General features: G+C 43.0%; 1 protein-coding gene across 1 annotated transcript in view; it reads left to right on the top strand.

The window, feature by feature from the left end:
* Positions 1-22,218, top strand: part of TTLL8 (tubulin tyrosine ligase like 8) — a 478,385-nt gene that overhangs the window by 16,313 nt on the left and 439,854 nt on the right. The window contains exons 3-4 of the mRNA XM_085651194.1: positions 11,499-11,624; positions 16,564-16,655. Coding sequence (XP_085507320.1) covers positions 11,585-11,624; positions 16,564-16,655 — 132 coding nt within the window. The 5' untranslated portion in view covers positions 11,499-11,584. The remainder of the gene's footprint in view (positions 1-11,498; positions 11,625-16,563; positions 16,656-22,218) is intronic.

The raw sequence follows: 22,218 nt of genomic DNA, 5'->3' as shown, positions 1-22,218 counted from the left end.
CGCGGGTGCCGCGATTATAGCAAAAGTAAAGAAATAGATGTTTGTTTCTATTTCTTCACTTTTGGTAGAATTGCGGCACCCACGCTTTACTTATAGCATCACAAGTCAAGGGCCGGTGCCGCGATTATACCAAAAGTAAAGAAATAGAAACAAACATCTATTTCTTTACTTTTGCTATAATCGCGGCACCCGTGCTTTACTTTTAATGTTACATGCACAGCGCGGGTGCCGCAATTAAAATCCAAATTTGTGTTTATATCCAGAAGCGCGCGTCTCAGAAGTACAGGAAGGCTCCAGCGCACCCATAAAGGGCAGACCTCGTGCGAGCAGCGTGTGTTTGCTGGGCTAGAGAACAGAAGCCAAGGTGAAAGGATTCGGCGCCATGGGGGGAATTTAGATCAGCAATCAAATGCTGGCACCAGGGGGGCCGGGAGTGGGGAGCACTGGACCGCAGCCGCCTCTTGCTTTCCATGCTTGCCTCGTTTAGTATCAAAGAAGCCGAGGAATGCTGCACAGCCCAAATATGCGCCAGGAACCTATAGAAAGTTTTCTATCTCTCTGCGAGAGTGTAATGAGAGCAGACAGATTGGGGTTAAAGGACCCACGCGCCACAATTTGGAGGGAGAAGTCAGCAAGGAGACAGCAGAGCCCTCCTTCGCCCTGTAACAAAGTGGATGATATGACCTCCGCCCTCCAGAATTCAACATAGTCAAAGAACTCAAGCAACCACCACACCAGTATTAACGTGTACTTTTATGGAAATTAGCAGAGTTACTCCTGAAACATAGCCACGCTGCTTTGTATTCAGTTCCTCTTAATAAACCCGCGTCCTGTGTTGTACCCCGTTCTACTGACAATCATTGTCTAACGTGGCCAGAACGATGGGTATACGCAAGTCACCATGAAGATGCCGTGTGAAATCATGAAAAATGCAGATACCAGAAGTTAAGCGTGCCTATAACTTTTGTAAAAATATACACCCCACACAATCACTTTTCATATTAGCGTGTTTGCCACTTGACGGCGCTACCAGCAAACACGACCACCCTGATACAAGTCATGGAGCATGCACAGGACACCTGAAAGGGGGCGGCTCTAAGCCAAGTGCGTGGGGGCACCAGTTTAACCACATTCTCCCCCAAAACCTACTGCGTTGAACTACATCATGTCAGAAAGGACCCGTGCGGCCCCCTCTACAGGCACGCACAGGGCTCACTCTACAGGCATGCACGGGGCCCCCATCGACAGTCACACGCAGTGGGCACCATCCACAGTCAAGCACTGGCCCCCACCACCGGCACACACAGGGCTCTCTCTACAGGCACGCACATGGCTCACTTTACAGGCATGCATGGGGCCCCCATCCACAGTCACGCATGGGGCCCCTCAACAGGCACAAATACGTTTTATGATACCTTTGCAAAGATGGACCACTGAGGTGAGTAGCAAAAAAACATTTTGTGTCACTCAATATCGTCAAGAGGCCCCTCGTGACGTCAAGAGTGCCCTTGGTGAGTACTGTACTGGGGTTTCTTCCCTTTTGCTTTTTGTTTTATTGCCAGTTTTGCAAGTTGTAGTCTTTATTATGTTTGGAGCCAGCCTTGAGGTCTGGGGATCATCCGCCTGTAAAACATCTTCATATTTCTCAAATGTTTTTCTAAAAAAAAGCAGCTTTTCCGTGTGGGGTGATGTTGGATGTACTTATAATTCTACCCAGAATGCACTAGCGCCCGTGGCCACCTCGTGTGCAACAGCGCGGCATCCTTGTCATTGGAGGATGAAAACCTGGCACGGCCAACCCCGCAGTGTGCACTTTAGAGTGAAAGTGCAGGCACTGAATATACTCAGGGGATGCTAGACTTCAGCTGCCTGTGTTTATTTACAGGTATTATTTGTGCTCCTGGTAAAGGGGTTCACCGCACAGGCCTGCACAGGACTCCCTCCATAGGTATGCACAGGGCCCCCATCCACAGGCACCCACAGGGGCCCTCCTCTAAAGGCACACACAGGGCCCCCATCAAAAGTCACGCGCAGGGGGCCCCCTCTACAGTCAAGCGCAGGGCCCCCCTCCACTGTCAAGCTCAGGGCTCTCTTTACAGGCATACACGCCTAGGGCTACATACACAGTCATGCACAAGGCTACCTCCAGAGGCACGCACAGGGCCTCCTCCAGAGGCACGCACGGGGCCTCCTCCAGAGGCACGGACAAGGCCCCCTCCACTGGCACGCACAGGGTCCCTTACACAGGCACACTTAGGCCTCCATCCACACTCATGCACAAGGCTCCCTCCACAGGCATGCACAAGGCTCCCTCCACAGTCATGCACAAGGCTCCCTCCATAGGCACCCACGGGGCCACCTCCACAGGCACGCACAGGTCTCTCTCTACAGGCATGCATAGGGCTCTCTCCACAGACACACACGGGCCCCCATCCACAGGCATGCACAGGGCTCTCTCTACAGGCAAGCACAGGGATCTCTCTACAGGCACGCACAGGAATCTCTCTACAGGCACGCATAGGGGTCTCTCTACAGTCACGCACGGATCCCCCATCCACAGTCATGCACGGGCCCCCCAAACACAGTCACGCATGGGGCCCCCTCCACAGGCACGCACGGGTCTCTCTCTACAGGCACGAACAGGGCTCTCTCTGCAGGCACGCTCAGGGCCCCATCGACAGGCACGCGCAGGAGGCCCCCTCTACAGTCAAGCGCAGGGCCCCCCTCCACAGTCAAGCGCCGGGCTCTCTCTACAGGCATGCACGCCTAGGGCTACATCCACAGTCATGCACAAGGCTCCCTCCAGAGGCACGCACAGTGCCTCCTCCAGAGGCACGCACAGGGCCCCCTCCACAGGCACGCACAGGGTCCCTTAGGCTTCCATCCACAGTCACGCACAAGGCTCCCTCCATAGGCACCCACGGGGCCACCTCTACAGGCATGCATAGGGCTCTCTCCACAGTCACGCAAGGGGCTCCCATCCACAGGCACACACAGGGCTCTCTCTACAGGCACGCACAGGGATCTCTCAACAGGCACACATAGGGCTCTCTCTACAGTCACGCACGGGCCCCCATCCACAGTCATGCACAGCCCCCCAACCACAGACACGCATGGGGCCCCCTCCACTGGCACGCACAGGTCTCTCTCTACAGGCACGCACAGGGCTCTCTCTGCAGGCACGCACAGGCCCCCCAACCACAGTCACGCACGGTGCCCCCTCCACTGGCACACACGAGGTGCTCTCTACAGGCACGCACAGGGCTCTCTCTACAGGCACGCATGGGGCCCCCTCAGCAGGCACAAATACGTTTTATGATACCTTTGCAAAGCTGGACTCTGCTTTAGTTTAGCCAATGAAGCACCTTAGTTTTTAGGTTGAACCTTGGCAGCGCATGCACTGCTCTGCGAGGCATGCTGTATTGAGGTAGGGACTTGAAGCTCCGCCCACTCTCTGCTCACATTTTTCATTGGCTTGTGTCATTGTCCACTGTAAACTGTGCTGTTCACTCGTAAAAAGGCTTAGTAGTCTGCTCTCTCCTAACGCTTTTAAAAAAAATTTATAGCACGCATTTGCAATGCAATAGGTCTTGCATTTGCGAGAGTTTAAGCTATTGCCATTGTAAATGACAATGCCTTTTATTTATTTGTTTTAAAAAGAACACATAAATAAAAGGCATTGTCATTTACAATGCCAATAGCTCAAACTCTCATAAATGCGAGACCTATTGCATTGCAAATGCTTGTTATTGGGAGTCATTTTGGAACATTGCATGGAAGGAAATTTGTCGCTCCCCACAGATTCCAGAACTTTCTGTCATATAAATGTCAGAAACATGTGTGTTTTTAGGTAACATTTGAAGCTTGCATGGGCTTTTGGGTGGAATAACTTTATGAGACACACGCAAGTCACACCCAACTGGACTGCATCAGGTATATGGTTTAAGAAATGTGTGGGAGTGGTATGTTTCCCTGAGTGGTGGACAAGTCTAGGCCAAAATTCAAACATCACACCCATTGTAAAAAAAAGTTTTGTCTTTTAGTGTAAAATGTCATCTGCCCATGTTCTCTTGGACCATTGTCTATCACTGGAGCAAGGCCCACCTGCACAAGTGGAGTACCATTTTTAGTGGGAGATGTCAGGGAACACTGGGTGGTAAATAATGTATAGATTCCCCACAGATTACAGAACTGTCCCTAACAGAAATATGAGGAAAAGTGTGTTTTTAAGAAATGTTTGAGGTCTGCAAGGAATTCTGAGAAAAAGATCTTGTGAAATCCATGCAAGTCCCGCGACTCCAGACTCCTCCAGGTGTCTCGTTTTCAGAACTGTCTGTGTTTAGTAGGTGTCCCTGGGTGCCAGATGAGATAGGGCTTGCATTTGTGGCTCCCAAATTTAAGCCAGTGGGCAAGAAAGAGGACATTTTGCCGAATTCCCCGTGAATCACATTGTTGTATAGGTAATCACAAAGTCAGAGGTGTTTAAATAACCACTTTCTAAACTCAGAGTCTTGTGTAAATTTTGGAAATACATAGGTTTGTTTCAACCCATGTTTGATTCCTTATATTTTACCATAAGAATTGCTGTATACTCGGTACACAATGGAAAATTATTGCAGGTGCAGATAAGTTGTTGGCTCTGGGTATTGCATGGTTTTGGAGAACCTACAAACCCAAAATATAAATGACCAGAAGAGCCTATCGAATGTAATGGTTTATTGCATTTGCAAACTTGCCATCATAATAATAAATTACAGATGAAAACATTGTCCCAAATGTTTTTTCCTACACATTTCATTATTTTTTGTGTCAACAGTTTATTCCTTTGGGAAACCCTTGAGAGATCTACTCTGTGTACTCCTGAAACCTGGGAAGATGGTGATCCTAGGGCACCAAACTTAAATTGATACAATTTTTAAGAGCAAAGCATGCTTTCTTCCACAGCACATTTTTCTCATTTCCCCCACAAAATATGGCTATATTATAACTGCTTTCTCTGTTCCCTCCATCGAATCTAGAAGCCCTGGGTACTTTTAGAATCCCCAAGATGTTTGAAAAAAGCATGCAGATTTGGCCTGGGTACCTTGTGTGGAAAACATTATGAAGGTTTAAGAATGAGCTACATCAAACATTAAAAAAAGGATTAGCATGGGTGGGGGGCAAGCAAAGCAGTCACATTTTTAATAATGATAGAGGAGCTGTTTCTCAGTGAGGAGATGGCTTCTTCCTGAACTAGAGCGAAGTTGTTTTTGGGATCACTGTATGTGCCTGTTGTGAGTAACCTATTGTTCCATAACCATCTCATGAAATTCATCTATGCTATCATGAAGCATGGTGGGTAAAAATGTTGATTTAGATGTGAAGCCACTTCGGCTAAGTGCACTGATCAAAACTGTTGTTTTCCATAGGCTTTCCCTTTCATCCATTATAGTTTCCCTGCTAAGGGGATTTGCTTGCAGGAATTTTTTTATTGATAGTAGGTAATCATCATCCCCCATGGTGCTCTCATTTCTCTTTCTGGTTTCAGTGCCAATCACAATGCCCTTAGAGAATAACTTATGTACCTCTATCAGTTTCAGTTTTTTAATGAATAGAAAATAATCTATTCAGAACTCAACATAATTGAAATCATTAATTGAACCAAAAGATAATCCAGGTCCCTGAGCTGATCTCTCATCCTGATCAGTGGTGATACGATAAGTAATCATTGTTAAGCTAATTTCAGTCACTTTTATTCTTTGAGGACTGTCTGTTTTTCCTGCCATTAGGAATTTTGTCTGTTTTTGGGCCAAGCTCCTCCTTGCCTGCCTTTGCATGATTTCTGTTGCTGTTTTTACCTTGTGGTGTCTCCTTTATGTTTTTCTGCTTTACGAAGTAGGCAAAATGTGTCTTAAAAAATTGCCTTTATTGTTAAAGGATGTGGTCTATGTTACCAGCATTTCCTCCATATTTCTGCTGAGATCTGAGCTTGAGTCTGTTGTTGCTAACTAGTGCTTCCTTTGATTGTCCTCTAACTTCCATCTCTTCCCTCTGAATAATCTTCCGATTTCTCTGAAATTTCTGTGGTTTCTTTGATTTTGATTTCTTTTTTATATTTATAATCATAATATGATTATTGAATATGAATAAAGATCTGAGAAATGGTAACATCATAAAACCAGAAATAGGACCAAGACTACCTATTATATATCGACAAGCACTTTTCCTTGGGGATATATTGACACAAAGGCACATATGTATGAACCAATGTAGCATTTCTTAATGGACCGAATGGCTATTTCAGGCCTTTAAGAAATGCTAAATAGCCTTTCTCTATGTACAAAAGCCAAAAACATAGTCACAAATTGTGATTTCTACCACCATTTTGCGATTACCAAAATAGGAAATTGCAAATAGGGATTTCCTATTTGCGATTTCCGAGCGGCATTTACATAGCATTTCCTAAATGCAAAATGGGCATTTAGGAAATGCTATTTCCATCGAAGCCAATAAAATGGTAACCAGGTGCAATTTTTAAAAAGGTACCCAAAATGCAGTTTTTCCCATGCTGTGGCATTGGAGCACTTTACACGAGCACCACTTTCATTTTCAAATTTGTGATTTCCGAATAGCAATTACGACTCCATAGGAATAGCTATTAGAAAATTGTAAATTTCGTACATTCCAATTTGCATTTCCAAAATAGCCATTTCTTATTATTTTCTATTTAGGAAATGCAACATGAAAGTTTCGTACACATTGGCCACAGTTATTATTTCTGAGACTAAAAACAGGCATGCTGGCTTAATGAACGTCAAACTTTTTATAAAAGTTTAGAATTTTAAAGTCTTCAAAAAACCTGCTAATTGTAAGGAATATGTTTTGCCTATGGGCAGAAAAAGACGGTTTGATAAATTTCTGACATGCACCCCAAATTACTAATTCTGGGTGCTGCAATGTTCCTGTAAATTAAAATATGTGGTAAGAAACTTTGTACTATGAAAAAAGGATGTCTAAGACCCATAAAGCAAACTATTCCCACTTATCCTGTTGCTAGACATTTTGAACTGGAGCATAACAGAGACTCAACAAAATTATTGTGTTTTGACATTGGCAGAGTTCCAAAAAATTCAAGTGGTGGAAAATGTCAGAAGAGTCCACGGGAACTGGAATCAAGACATACCATTCATTTACAGACTAAACATCTACATGGCCTAAACATCGATGAAGACCTGGCAATCACATAAGATAATGATTGGCACTTGACAATTATTATGTATATGGATTTTGGGCTTATGACTTAAAGGATAGATTTCAATTTATTTTTCTTCTTGTTTCGTTTTTCTTCTCTTCTGTGATAAGATCACAGGTGTTGATCACCTATATAAATCACTGGAATTCAGTTATCCTTAATATGTCATGTCCTTTGGATTGGGGTTGAAGAAACACACACTATCCACCAGAGTTTCATTAATGAGGACATCATTAATAAATCAGACATAGTATCTATATAATTCATGCCTAATTGAGCTCTTTATATAATGTAAGAAGAGTAGCTCATTTGGGTGTTATGCAGGATGAGCTATGTAATTGAAATGTTAATCTATAGTAAGACATCCTTTATTTTGTTTTTCCAGACATTTACACTTTATTTCTTTTTGACTCTAATAAATATGTTGCACTGATGTTGCTTCTCCTCACTCAGACATAGGAATTTAGGTCCTCTTAGCTCTATAAAAATATATTTGCCCTACTTGTTATGTATATCTGTTAGGGAGAGCCGACATTCAGACAATACTGATATTATATTTCTAGAAATGAGTGTGCCTTTATTATTATCTAGGGGAAAACATACAGATGAGTAAGCCTGACATGCCTAAGCCATGGAAAGTAGTATCTTTTTTATATTTGTATTTTGAATTTGAATGCTTGAAACAGGGCCATATAATTAGGAGGCATATGGTTATACCAAGGGTTTCCAGCCATTTCTGTAATGAGAGCTACTTACAATTAATCAAAATAATCCCAAGCTACTAATATCATTAGTGTTGTAAAAGTGACCGCAACAAACAAGATTATGCTAGTGGCCACCATGTGTAAAATTATCCACAGTGACTACCTGAGGGCAGCAGGAATGATTTCGAGCAGTAATGTAAAAAAAGGCTTTGGAATGCCTTTCCGTACCTAATGGCAGTAGCTTAAATGTCCCTTGCACCATGGTAATAATATTAATAATAAACCTCCGCCACTTCACATGATTTATCACTCAAATATCAGTTTCAAATAGATTTTGAAAATTCAAAGATCAGCTTATCAGTTCTGAAAATTCATACATTTTCATCTCTAATACACTCTTTTCAGTTTTGGTATACATATATTCAGTCAAGCAAAAGCTGATCATTTAGCAAGCTGGACTGGACACAGGACAGCTACGTACAGGTAGCTGGAGAATTCCCAGTAGCTCAGGTGCTACTTGTTGGAGAAGCCTGGGTTATACCCTCCAGAAATAATGCACTTTAATGAACTATGTCAATGACGGCCACTGTTTTTGCAGGACTAGCCAGAATGTTACCTACCATGCCCACCATGTCAAGGATGGGCCCCAATATGCCGAATATGTCAGAGATAGCCAAGGAGCTGCCAGGAAAGCACATCATGTCAAGTGTGGGCCGTAAGAGACAGAATGGTCTCGCCACTGTACCTTTAGTGTGCCAGTTAGTTAGACAGTACGTTTATTAGGACACTTGTCCATAAAACATTCTAAAACTATAAATCAATTACATTATCAAATCATCTTAAAAAATCATTAGAACACCCCTTCAAGTGTATCAAAACTATCTTTAAGACTCTGCTTAAGACCACGAATAAAACGTGCAATTCCTTCTGCAACATCAAGATAGTGCATTTCTGATAAAAGTGCCATTGCGTCCAACCCTGAATGTCTTTGGTATTTTAAAAATAAGGTTCTTAAAAACTTGATTCAGGCAGAGATAAAGAAAACACAATCCATAAGTACATGAGACAAGGAGCATTTTGCATTCGGGGAGCACGTACAGACTCCATTTCCATCCTGAACAACACTACACCTTGTTAAAAATTAGGTTACACCCCATTCCCACTTTTAAAATTGTATTACACAAACTAGAGTTAGGTACCTGGAGATTAAGCCAAGCTTAATGAAAAACTAATGGCAGGTTTCTCACTCAAGTAGGGCAGGTCCAAAGAACCGGCAGCCTTGCCTAATGATTCTCTCAAAGCTTACTAGGGAAGGGAGATGATGTTTCAATTGTACCCCATAGTGAATTAATTGTTTTAGGCCACTTTTGTGCTTGACCAAGCTTCCCTGGCCCACCTCCTATCACTAGCGAGGATTTATTCCTGACATAATCTAGAGACCTTCGCTATCTAGCCAATTAAGAAATCTCAGAATGTGGGAGATTGCCTTCAAGTTCCAGGAAACCAGATTCAATTTCCTCCTTATACTCTAAACCATGACTCTTGGTGGTAGCGACAATAACCTCCTAGGACAGCCCCCTCCAGTGGATGTATGACATATTCATGCATGCTTTTACAAAGCATGCCTTTACAATGTGGGCATTGCAACATATGCGTAGTTACCATGCGTTCCATTATAACGCAAGTCGTTACAACAAGTTGCCTTAGGGAAACGCTGGACTTTGGAATAGTATATTTTACTATTTCAGCTCCACTTTGTGTAACAGTAGGGAAGGTGTTGGATTTAAAATCCAACAATGCATTCCCTAAAGCAAGTTGTTGTAACGACTTGCGTTGTAATGGAACGCGTGATAAAGACTCGTTCGATGTAGTGCCTATGTTGTAATGGCACTGCGTTGTTCTTTCTGCATTGTAAACACTGTTTTCCCCCTCCAGCACATCCTAGTTATAAGAGGAATCAAGCGCAAGAACCTCTGCTGCATACACAACCGGGGAGGGGGGTATTTTCGCTTCGTAATCTTTCATAGGAGGGGTAAGAGGCAAGTCCCATACCTCTAGTTAAATTTAACCAGGCATTCAGCTTCCTGATGGACCTCTGCTTGACGTTCCCCATGTGGGTGTCCCATTTTAAATTCCTATAGAAGGTCAGCCCTAAGTATTTATAGCAGTCCACCACTTCTACCACTAGGGGATTCAAGAACCATTTGAACGTATTCACTTTTTTCTCCGAAGACCACTACCTTTCTTTTTTTTCAAGTTTATTATCAACAAATTCTGTTTACTATATGCCTCAAGCGAGTCCAATTTTCTTTGCAGACCGATTGGAGTGTAATCCAGCAAAACCAAATTATCCAAATACAGCAGGAATGGGATATGCCGTTCCCCAACTTTGGGGGAGAAGGAATTTGATAATTTTATAGCTGCTGGAAGGTCTGCCAAGAATAAGTTGAAAAGTGATAGGGCTAAGACACACCCCTGTCGTAGGCTGTTCCGAATTGGGATATTTTCCACTAATCTGCCAGATTTACCAAGTTCAACCTGTGCCCAATTATCCGTATGTAATGTTTGTATTGCACTGAGGAGATACATTGGAATCTTCCAGGAGCCGAGTTTCCACTAGAGAAGACCCCAGATTACTGTATTAAAGGTTGTATGAAAATCAATAAAATAACAGCACAGCCTTTGATTAAGATCCACGGATATCCGAATAATGGCTGAAAGAACAAAACAGTGACCTATTGTTGAGTGACCCTCCCTGAATCCTCCTTGCTCAACCGGTATGATCTTGTGCTCTTGCACCCAATCATCCAAGTGAGACAATAACATTTTTGAGAACACCTTCTCCATCATGTCCAGGCGCCTGATCAGTTTATATGGTTTCACTATTGACCCCTCTCCATGATGTGGGCTATTGACCCATTGTGGCTATCCAGCTGAACAAAAGAGATAAAACCTTTGCCCATCAGCCACTGTTTGTCTTAATTAAGACTGTGGGATATTGTTGGGGCAAACTGCTCTTGTTAACTTTATACAGTCAATTACGTCTTTACTTCTTTACTTCTTTCTCAGACAACCAGTTGGGTACCATATTCTTAGTGGGGGCTTTTTGAGGGCAAGATGGCATAGATGAGATGCCATGTGAACTCTCCTAGTACATAGCCAAGATATCCTCCGCAATCACACATCAGAGGGCCCATTCATAAGGACTAGAAGTTTCATTTACTTTATTCCAGAGCTCTCTCTGGTCCCCTGACTGTATAAACTACAACATACCATCCTAAATACTACCATAGAAAATATTTTCTTTTCCTCTTTAATATTTCTATATTGAAACTTTAGCCTATCCAATTCCTGATAGGGATAATCTTCTGGTCTGGACCTGAATTGCTTGGATGCCTTCCTCCCAAGACTTTTCATTTCCTGACAGGAGAAATCTAACCAGCCCTTCCCGTTATCATGGCTGGTTGTCTGTGACCCACACTTTTTGATGTTTACACGTAATCAATCCAACACTTTTTCTATAATCTCATTAAACCACATGATTCTATTTTCATTTCCCACAGAAAAAACATCAACATTTTCAGTTAATTTATACGAAGCCAAAAGCTGGAGGTGGAGTGATTCGAGTCGTGTTGTGAGTCTCCGTGGGATGGTTACCCCCATGGATAGCACCATTTTGGCTACCACAGGTTCGTACAAACATAGGACAGCTGAAGTGGCCCTATGATCACTTCTCCTATATTTTGTCAAATTAAAGTCCAAACTGCCAGTCTGTAATGAACATATAGTCAATAGGGCCATCCGATTGGCCTTGCCAGATTGTTGCTGCTGTTGTAATGTCATTTTTTAAATGACCATTTAAACATAACAACCCATTGTTTGCCAGCCATCAGCCCAAAACCTTAGCCTCCTGCTTTATCTAGCCAGATGGAAAAGAGGCTAGGGGGATATTATCGCAATTCAGTACCTCCTCCATCTGGTATCCAACTGGTCGGGATACAGATGGGCGTTAAATTCCCCTGCCATAATTATGATGGCCTCAGAGAATTTTCCCAGCATTTCCTGAAAGGATTGATCAAAAGACTCCAACCAATTATTAATTCTGCAATACTCTTCTTTATGGATATATATGTTTATCAAAATAAAATATCTGCAAAAGGTATGATTCAATCCTAATTCTGCAACGACAGCTGTCTGCCACTAGACAGGTTGACAATCTCAAGAGATTTTTTAATTGCTTTAGTAGATATTAGGTTAACACCCCTGCAGAAGCACTTCCCTTTCCTTGTTTAAAGCCTTTACTCTTTATGGTTACAAAGCCCTCTACTGTTTTATCCTCTCTCAACCAAGACTCCTGAAGGAACACCACACGGTAGGGCTTTATTCTTTGTACCAAGTCGACAACCCTCTTAAAGCGCTCAAACCCATGTATGTTCCAGCTTAGAATTCCCAAGTTGGAAGAGGATTCCTCCCTCTATAGAGCACTAGGCCAATCATCCAACTCTCACATGTCTTAGAGCTCCATCAGCGGGGCAAATCTAATTTCCTGCTTCCACTTTGGGTACCTCTCTGAATTGACATTTTCTCAAAGACTACCCTTAAATTCTTCGAGATCTGTTGATCTTGCCTAATCCCCTTAGCAGTTGGCACCAAGCCAGCTGGGAAATAGGATGAACTCATCTCCCTCTGACTAGGGGCCAACCCACCACTGATGCTATAATATTAAGTAGAGTTTAAGCCATTCTCCCTGGTATTCTCTTTTATGGGGATCTTTATTTCTAAACCAACACTTGTTAGTTCCTCTTCAGCCTTCACTACCATAAGTGTGATGCAGGTGGAAACAAAATCTTCTCTTGTTAATTCCCTCCCTTGATCCCCAGCCTGAAACCCAACATGGGCTAAATTACCTGAGGAGCTAGGGAATCTGCTGAAATATGCTCAGAATTTTCTACTGATTCAGAGGGCACAGCTTTAGTTTTTCTCCCCCCAGAGAATTATATCCAGCATCAAGACATGGTATCCAGGCTTCTCTGCCAAAATAAAGTTTTCTTTGCTCTTCCCTTTAAACCCTGGTGAATTGGGCTCCTTCCCCTGACCAAGCACAGAGGTGCCATTACGTGCAGTAGCACAGTCTTGTATTAGCTGGAATTTCCTAGATGGCTGGATCCTAACATGTTCTATTACCTTCATCTGGATGTGGTAACAGGCACTGGTGTCATGCTATCCTTTTTTAACCTCAAACCCGTTTGTTGTGCATATGTAATTCTTTCTCTCCTTCTTTCCCTTTTCCCTCTACCCAACCTCAACTCAGATGACATGGCTCTGCTTGCCATGCCTCTATATCCCTGTGAGAAGTAATAGCTTGAGGAGAAATATGGGGGAACCAAAAATATATTGACGTTTCCTAACTAACATTGGTCATTTTGAGATATAGACTGTACCCTTTGGGTACTGGCTGGTCGCCTTTACCCTTTATAGTACCTACTCCGGGGTTTGCCATCATAGGTTCCTTACCTTCCCTAACTACTGGCATGCCCTTTTTATGTTAACATAGCTCAGCAAGGATATCTTTCAGGACTGAACAACTTGGTTGGTACTAACAATCACAATCTCTAAAATGCCTTGCAATGTGTTTTGTATAAGTGAGATTACATCCAACTGGGACGATGAACCAGATGACTGAAAATCAATAGATGCTCCTATTGATATTTGGCTTATATTTGACACGCGGGCCGATAGATCGTTGAAAAGCAGGGGTGCATTCTGTTCTTGGCAATCCACACTGCATTGGGACCTGAAGACTCCGAACCCTTTGACCACCAATGAGGTTGCCAACACATTGAGACTAGGTGAAGACGAGAGTATGGGGCCTCTGTCCAGATTGATAGGAGAGTGTCTTTCAAGATATCTTCTGGCTGGCCATCTTTATTATCTGGAGCCACCACCTCATGGGCTACTCCTCGAGCTCCGGGGGCCTCACTAACCTGTTTCTATGGAGAGTTGGAACTAACTTTAAAGTCCATAGTAACGAATTTCGTTATTGAAGTGACAATGGGTGAGGGAGAGACCTTTTCATTCAGTGCTGAAGTACATTCAGATGTGCTTGAATTAAAGTAAGTTGAGTCCTTTGTTTTTTTTACCCTTTCCTTTCTCCTCTTACTAGGTCTCTCACCACCTTTGCATTATGATGTCCCAGACAATGCCCTCTTATGATAAAGTGTTGTAGAAGAGTCCAAGATGCTCTGTTAACAGCAGAAGTTACTACTAAGTGTTTATAAGATTAAGGAGCTAGCGGGCAGCATCACTTACCTCTTCCTTTGCTCCACTGCCAAAAGAACACTGCCACAACCACCACCACCACCACATGACATTTTTATCGACAAGACACTTGTTAAAAAAAAGGAATAAGGCTGCTTTCTTCCAAAGAGCCTACTTCCAGATGAGTAGGTGGCTAGTTGCTAGCAAGCCTTGGGAGCACATATAAACCCAGGATGATCCCAGGGCATGGGATGGGACCTCAGGTGCCGACAATCACCCCCCACCCTGCCTCACATCCAAACTCCCCTAGCTTCCCAAGAGACTGGAACACAGTAATGGTGAAGGGCCTGCACCACCTCCAAGCCCCTGTGCCCCTGCTTCTGAAAGGGGCAGGAGCGCTCACTGCGCGATTGCCCCAAAACTCACTGATCAGACTCTTTTGTCTCAGGGCCGTAGATTGGAAATTTACTTCAAACTTAAATTCCCTTGCTCCTTGTTCCAAGGGCCATGGGTCGCTTGCCCTGAGTCTAAGGTGCTGCTGTAGCGATGCCATTTTTCCGAAGATCGGGTTACACAGGAGCGGATGTAGGTAGCGGGCAAGAGCATGGAAGTGGTGAGAAGGCGTTAGAGGAGTAACTCGCTCTCCTCTCCCCAGGCAACTTGGGGGGGTTTCACTTGCTGGAGGCAGTGCAGTGTATACAGCATGTGTGGGCTTTACATGTACTGTTGGCATTACAGGCAAGGCAGGGGACCTATGGGGACTGGGGAGGCCAGGATGCTCAGGTGCAGCAGTTTGGCAGCCGGCGTGCAGGCACTTCGTGCAAGCACAAGCTGCACCAACCTAACGCCGGCTGCCTCTGTGAAGTGCTGTGAGCCTTCTGCTTAGTGTTCTTATCTCCACCCCTTCGCAGCCACTTCCTTCTTCATACTGTTACTCTGAAGGCTGCTGAAGCTTCCCCCGTTTCCTGCTGCTGTTGCCCCAGGTCTACTGCGGGAGTTAGGCGAGCCTGGCTTACAAGCTCCCTTAGGCCACGCGAGGACTGCCAAGGTCTGCCGTCTACTGCCTGCAGCAAGCTCCACCCTCACTGGAAGTGGAAGAAAGGATTGCTTTGTAGCCAATTTTTGTGAGCATGTGAGTGTGTCAGGGCACCTCCACTGTCAATCCTCCCATCACTCCCACATTTGTAAGTCATGTGCTCTCACACCACGTATTGAGAGGGAACACTGTGCTACTGCTCCTTCTCCCCTTCCACAGTGCTCACATATCATACTGACTGAGATCATTAAAGTGCTGCCTCCCTCATTAACCTATTACCCACCTCAACTTTAGCCCTACTGGAGGAGCTGTTACTTATTGGTCAGTAATTGAGGATCCTGGTGTCCTCAGTGGGACATATTGAGTTCAGCCTGGCTAGCCCGCATGACAAGCAAGCTGCGCTGCTGCGGTGCGTTTTTGCATGGACCTCCCACACCTCCAGCCAGGCTGTGTCCTGCCTAAGTTGTACCACCTCATGGGTCAGTGGAGTGGTAGTGCTGGTTTAATTATGAGGGCATTGTTACAAGTTTGTGTTCATGCCACCTTTGTCGGATCTGGTGGCTATGTCAGGTCTGGTGGCTTAGTGTACTAATGCATCCACTGTACAGGCATGTATTTAACCTCATGGTCACAGGTTTAAATTCCGGCTAGACCACTCAGCCTTTCATCCTTCTGAGGTTGATAAAATAAGTAGCATTGAGTTGGAAAACAATAAATATATGTTATTCAGCACCAAGAGTCGTACGGGTGATTGTGCGCTTTACAAATAAATGTTAGGTTATGTCATAAAGAGTAGGTTTTCTGAGAAGCCGAGCTCCAGAATGGTGGACTCCTTTTGTCTGGTAAATGAAAAGGAAAAAAGCAGTAATGACCAGTGTGTTTTCCACAATATTTTTATCATAATGTAAATAGGTTAAAAAATGTTGCTTGTAATATTCTGTTGTTACAAGGAAAGACAATTTAGAGATCTCCAACTATGTCCTATCAAGCTATACTAATGGTAGGTGTAAGGGTGTGTGTGGTTGTGTGTGTGTGTGGTTGTGTATGTGTGTGTGTGTGTGTATGTGTGTGTGAATGTGTCTGTGTATGCAGGCTGGTGTGAATGTGTCTATGTGTTTGAGCATGGGCAACACTTTTGTGTGTGCATGAGACAAAAAGACTTGGTTTATCATACATTTCAGATTGTAAAAGTGATTGTGTTTTGGTAAAAATATATATAAATACTGCTTACACTTAGTAATATATTACATTATATTCTTGCAATAATATTTAATCTTACTACAAATGTTACAAATGTACTCCTATTTGTTTTCCAATATGTTTTCTTACTCCAGGTCACAGAGTAAAACAAATAATGGAACTGCCTCCATTTCAAAAACTTGACAGATTCAGACAAGCCAAACTCTTAGCAGAAGCAGCCATCAAGGTACATCACATATACTATTCTTGTTGATCATTGTGTGTGTGTCTTGTTTGAGCCATGATAAGTACACTTGCACACTTCTTTAAGCATTTTATTGTTAGATATCAGTGAGCGGTATATGTAGAGATTTGATGTATAAAGTAGTGCATGAATAGTGATGTATTTTAAAATGCAATCTTTTTTTAGATAAGCACCACTTTGGTGACTGGGGCGTCTGTTCTGCCAGCTGCATGACAGACTGTCTCCATATATTTAATGTCTCACATTGTTTTGGTGTGTAATTAGTGCTGATAGTGCGTCTTCTGTCGTGTAACATGGCGGCAGCACTGATAGCAAAAATATAATTCTGGGTGTGCCACCATGTCATAGCAGCTAATTTTTGATACAGGAAATAAATCAGGAGAGGCAGCTTTGTTGGTCTGTAAAACAAAAACTCCATAGAATACATACTCTCAGCAACATATAAAAGATAAAATAAAAGCATACAAGTCAAAAAAAAGAAAACATGGCGCTGTCTAAATACAGCAGGCATGTGCTTGGCTTGCAATAACATGTTCAGCTTGCCAGTAGAAGCTTGAGGCAGCAGATACAACCATCAGTGACTCTAAAGCTTCATCTCGAGCAGAATAGGGATTCATGCACTCAAGTATTACAAACAGACCCTGCCACATTGCTCCACCTAATTCAGGAACTAGAACAAGCACTGGGAGAGATGAAGACGAACCACTGTAGTATAAACATAAAATAGCGCAGTGTTAAATGGACACTTCTGCACATCTTGTCTGTAACAGCTCAGTGCAAAGACGATTTTCTTGGTAATTGGAGGAGATGAGTCCCTGAGTCGAAGGACTTTTCTTCAGCAGTTGAGAGGTCTGGACTGGAGGGCATGCCTCACAGACTCAGCGGAGCAAGTTTATAAACCGAAGGCTAATGGCTTCCCATTGAACATTTCATTCAGAGGTGCATTCACGGAAAGTATTGTTTCATTGTCATATTTTGATGACTAGGTAGACCTTTTGGTTGAAAGGCTTAATGAATAAATAATATTGTTCTCTTCTCAGCCCATTCCTATTCACTGAACGTCTTATTTTTATACTTTGTAACATATCTTACTCTGGCCCATCTTGAAGGTTGTTCTACAGATTATGAGGTATGTATGGCCTTTGTGGATAGGTTAAAGAGCATTTAACTAGCAATAGAAGGGACTTTCTTTAAAAAAAATCTCCTCTTTGTAGCGAGAAAACTTTTATGATTAAAATGGAAGTGCAGTGAGTTGATGAGATTTTGCAACAAAAAAGCTGTGTTTAGGGGATTCTTCAGTGGTTCATTGTGGGAACACCTTTTATGTTTTTTAAATGGGGAGAGGAGTTGGCCTAACGGCTAGGGCAGTCGACTTCGAATTTGGGGAACTGGGTTCGGGTCTCGGCAATGACCTGAACATCCTGTGTTTCTAGGCAAATCACTTAATCTCCCCGTGCCTAACAAAAAATGAATGTGTCCTCATGTAATGCAACTGGTGCTCCGTAAGGCGCTCTGATACCCGATTCGGGTCAAGTTTGCGCTATATAAAACTAAAAAAACGAAATATAGCAGAGTGTGTCCGCCTTGCAGACACATTATACAGAGTCTATTGTTGTTTCAAAGTCCAGCATGGCCACCGTATTTCGAACCAATGTGTTGGAGATCATGGAATGGTAAACAATGATACACTATGGACAACAGCAGTCCATAATAGTTGCGGGGTTTAGAGGAAGTGGCAACATGAGATGCATTGCACTGCTGATGAAATATGTGGCAAGCAAGTGACATAGCTAGAGAGCTGTAGTATCCCCCTAAGAAAAATTGAAATAAAAGGAGAAGCAAAGAAATGAGAAGCTGCGTATGAAACAAGAAAGCTGAAAAGCAAAGGACTGACAAACCAGCCTGTCACTGAAGCACACTCATTTTCACATGGATAACCCCATGTGACTGGCAACTGCCATCATTCACAGGGCAAAAGAGCCAATAACTAATATGGACTGAACCATTACCCAATGGAGCATGTTTTAATGGATGGAAACAAAGTATAAACAGCCATCAGACAGACCAAGGCTGCCCTAAAGGTGATCTATGTATAGTCTTTCCATATCAATATAGATGTCCCTGTTTCTCCCTCTATATGGATATATATATATATATATATATATATATATATATATATATAATCTACTGGCGGTCGCCAGTAGAAAGTTATAGTTACAACCTAGTTTCCATAGGAAATCTCAAAATTCTATTTTGAATAACTTTGGCGCCGGTTGACGAATCCTCGCGAAATTTTCAAAACTAATGGGGCGCTCCGTTCAGCTCCTACCCTGAAAGTCTCGGGGTGATTCGCCAAGCAGGGGCCGAGAAAAAAGGGGGGTCCCAAAACGCGTTTTCCCCATGCATTTTTCCATAGGACCTTTAGACACAGCTACAGCCCGAACGGCTGAACAGAGTTACTTGAAGTTTGGCAGAGAGGTAGCCATAAGGTCAAGGAAGTGCCTTTTGCAGGTCTGGTGTAAATCTGTTCAGTATTTCCTGAGAAAATAGCATTTAAATAGGCATATCAATATCTATACGCGCGCACCGTGCGCGCACGGGGCACGCACTGTGCGCGCACCCTGCCGTGCGCGAGCGCAATTCTGATTGGTTGTTAGATGTCGATAAACATTCGAATCGGTCGAAACCAGGAAGTGTCGGCCGCCATTTTTGCTCTCGCAGTCTGAGGGGGTGAAAAAAAAAGGTGGAGAACGTGAAAAGGGGGCAGAGTGGCCAGTTCCTGACCCCCTAGCCTTGGTCAGGTGGTCACAGAAGGACCCCCAAGGGAGCAAAAACATTTTTTTTTTAAAATAAATCGCGAGGTGCGCGCACCCAGCGCGCACGGCACGGACTACGACCCGTGGGTGCTCGGTGCGCGAAGCGCACCCAGCGCCCACAGCGCGCGCACGGTGCGAGCACCTCGCGATTTTTTTTAAAAAAAATTTCACGGTGCGCGCACGGTGAAAAACCTGAAAAAGAAAAAATTATAAATAAATAACTTAGCATTTAAAAAAACGTACAAATTCACTGAAAAAACCATAGGTTTCACACACGTTATAGTTACGAATTAGCATTTAAAAATCCTTGCAAATTCACTTAAAAAACCATAGGTTTCACACATGTTATAGTTAGCTGGACATTTCACTCGTAAAAAACCAATGAAATTCCCCCGTTATAGTTAGTGCAGGCAACTATAACTCACGCGACCGCAATCCTCTGTTGATGACGTCAGATATTACATCACTGATGACATATGTGTCTTTATGAAAAATAAATATTTGTAATATATGTATAGCTAAAGATTAATGGAAGAAGACATGGGTAAATAAGTGTCTAAATACAGTGATGTAATATCTGACGTCATCAGCAGAGGATTGCGGTCGCGTGACTTATAGTTGCCTGCACTAACTATAACGGGGGAATTTCATTGGTTTTTTACGAGTGAAATGTCCAGCTAACTATAACATGTGTGAAACCTATGGTTTTTTAAGTGAATATATATATATATATATATATATATATATATATATATCACCCTTCACTTCTTCAGATATCCCGGGACACTTTAGCGTCGGTGCAACCGTGGGTCCGAAGACGCCCACTATTATCCATACATTTTCACCAAGTACTCACAGGTACCGTTGCACTCCCGTCAGGCACAAATCACCGCACAGAGTCCATCCGTCATTAGGTGAAATAATCGTTTATTCTTTGCTTATCGGTTTACAGCCATCAAATACCCTACGCGTTTCAGCGATCCACTCGCCTTGGTCACGGGTAAACACAAAAACATTTTTCACCAAGTGGTTTTTAAACACATTTACGTGAAACGTACCAACATAGATAACGGACTGTCATTCTAGAGGTTAAGCTCCACCATAACGGCGGCCATCTTAGAGCAGTGTTCTCCTACCCATAAACGTTCTTATACATAAAGTTAATTGAAAAAGCAATGAGGGTGATGATATAAACAATAAAAATCAATTATATCAGACTTTTACACATTTCTAAAATTCGAAATTTTCACCCTGATGTTGCAATGATATCAGTCACGTTAACGAACATGGAAATTCTTTACAGTTGCCATGGAGAAAAATGGAACCGAATATGCACCATTTCATCCTATTCAAGCACCCGTGAAATATCTCTCCGTGTGCAGATGTCGATAAGAGGGGAATTAATCAATTGTTTTACTTTTTCCTCATTGTGCTGGATAATACTACCACCTTTGCAAAAATACTATGCATATTTAAGCTTGCATTATCATCAAGTGATTACACAACAACGTCTGTCCATGTCCCATAAACGGATATTGTTACTATACCCAAGTGGGTAATCTTAGATGAAAAAAATTTTTTTCAATCGAAAAACATATAATTCATTGCAACATCATTTTAACCAAACTTTGCAGTTAATTTATGTTTAAAAACCACTTGGTGAAAAATGTTTTTGTGTTTACCCGTGACCAAGGCGAGTGGATCGCTGAAACGCGTAGGGTATTTGATGGCTGTAAACCGATAAGCAAAGAATAAACGATTATTTCACCTAATGACGGATGGACTCTGTGCGGTGATTTGTGCCTGACGGGAGTGCAACGGTACCTGTGAGTACTTGGTGAAAATGTATATATATATATATATATACATTTATATTTATTTTTTGCTCCTGAATTGCACCAGCCCAACGCACACATGAACGGTGCTCGTCACGGCGGGGGTGCTCCCGCCATCAAAATCAGCTCCACACTGTTGGTCGGTAATCGTACCGAATCACAGAACACAGCACTCACGGGGGAGAGTTCCAAAGAGTATTTATTTCAGGAACTCTGGGCGTACAACAGACGCGTTTCGGCAAGTCGCCTTTTTCGATTTTTAGCACGAAACGCCAATATCGCCATTGCCTTAAATTCATGATTCGCGCTCAGAAATGGTAATCAACACAGTGAAAGGACTAATCTGGCAAGAACCCACAATCAGGGTACTAAAAATTCGCCATCTTTGAACATTCAAAGTAGTTCCATATCACCTTAAATCAACATGTTTTAACGTATGATATGATGTACATTCATTGATACAATTCATAGAATGACAAAGTTTATAATTGCAGAAAATCTGACAGGAACTGACCTTGGCGTACTACGAACTATGGATAGTTTATTGGAAATGAATGTGGAGGCCGGTGAGACGACTATCAGCCAAACCCAACTATTGGCTGATCTTGATGTACCACAAAAAGGTGGAAATAGCCCATTCAAACCAACGTCTGTCTTTCTCCCACAAATGCCTACAGATGCGGTGGACACATTCTCGGATTTGGTCATGAAGGACCTGATCCGTCTCCGGAGTGAAGCAAAATATCGTAGGGGCAACAACAACTTCTCCAGAAAACAACAATTGGCACTAGACAAACTGTGCAAGGACGATACACTTGTCTGTAAACCTTCGGACAAAGGAGGTAACATTGTTCTATTGACCCAAGAGCAATATCACCAGGAGGTGTGCCGACA

Source organism: Triturus cristatus, chromosome 4_1, assembly GCF_964204655.1.
Source record: "Triturus cristatus chromosome 4_1, aTriCri1.1, whole genome shotgun sequence".
Taxonomy (NCBI): Eukaryota; Metazoa; Chordata; class Amphibia; order Caudata; family Salamandridae; genus Triturus; species Triturus cristatus.
This window is presented reverse-complemented; position numbering and strand designations above follow the sequence as displayed.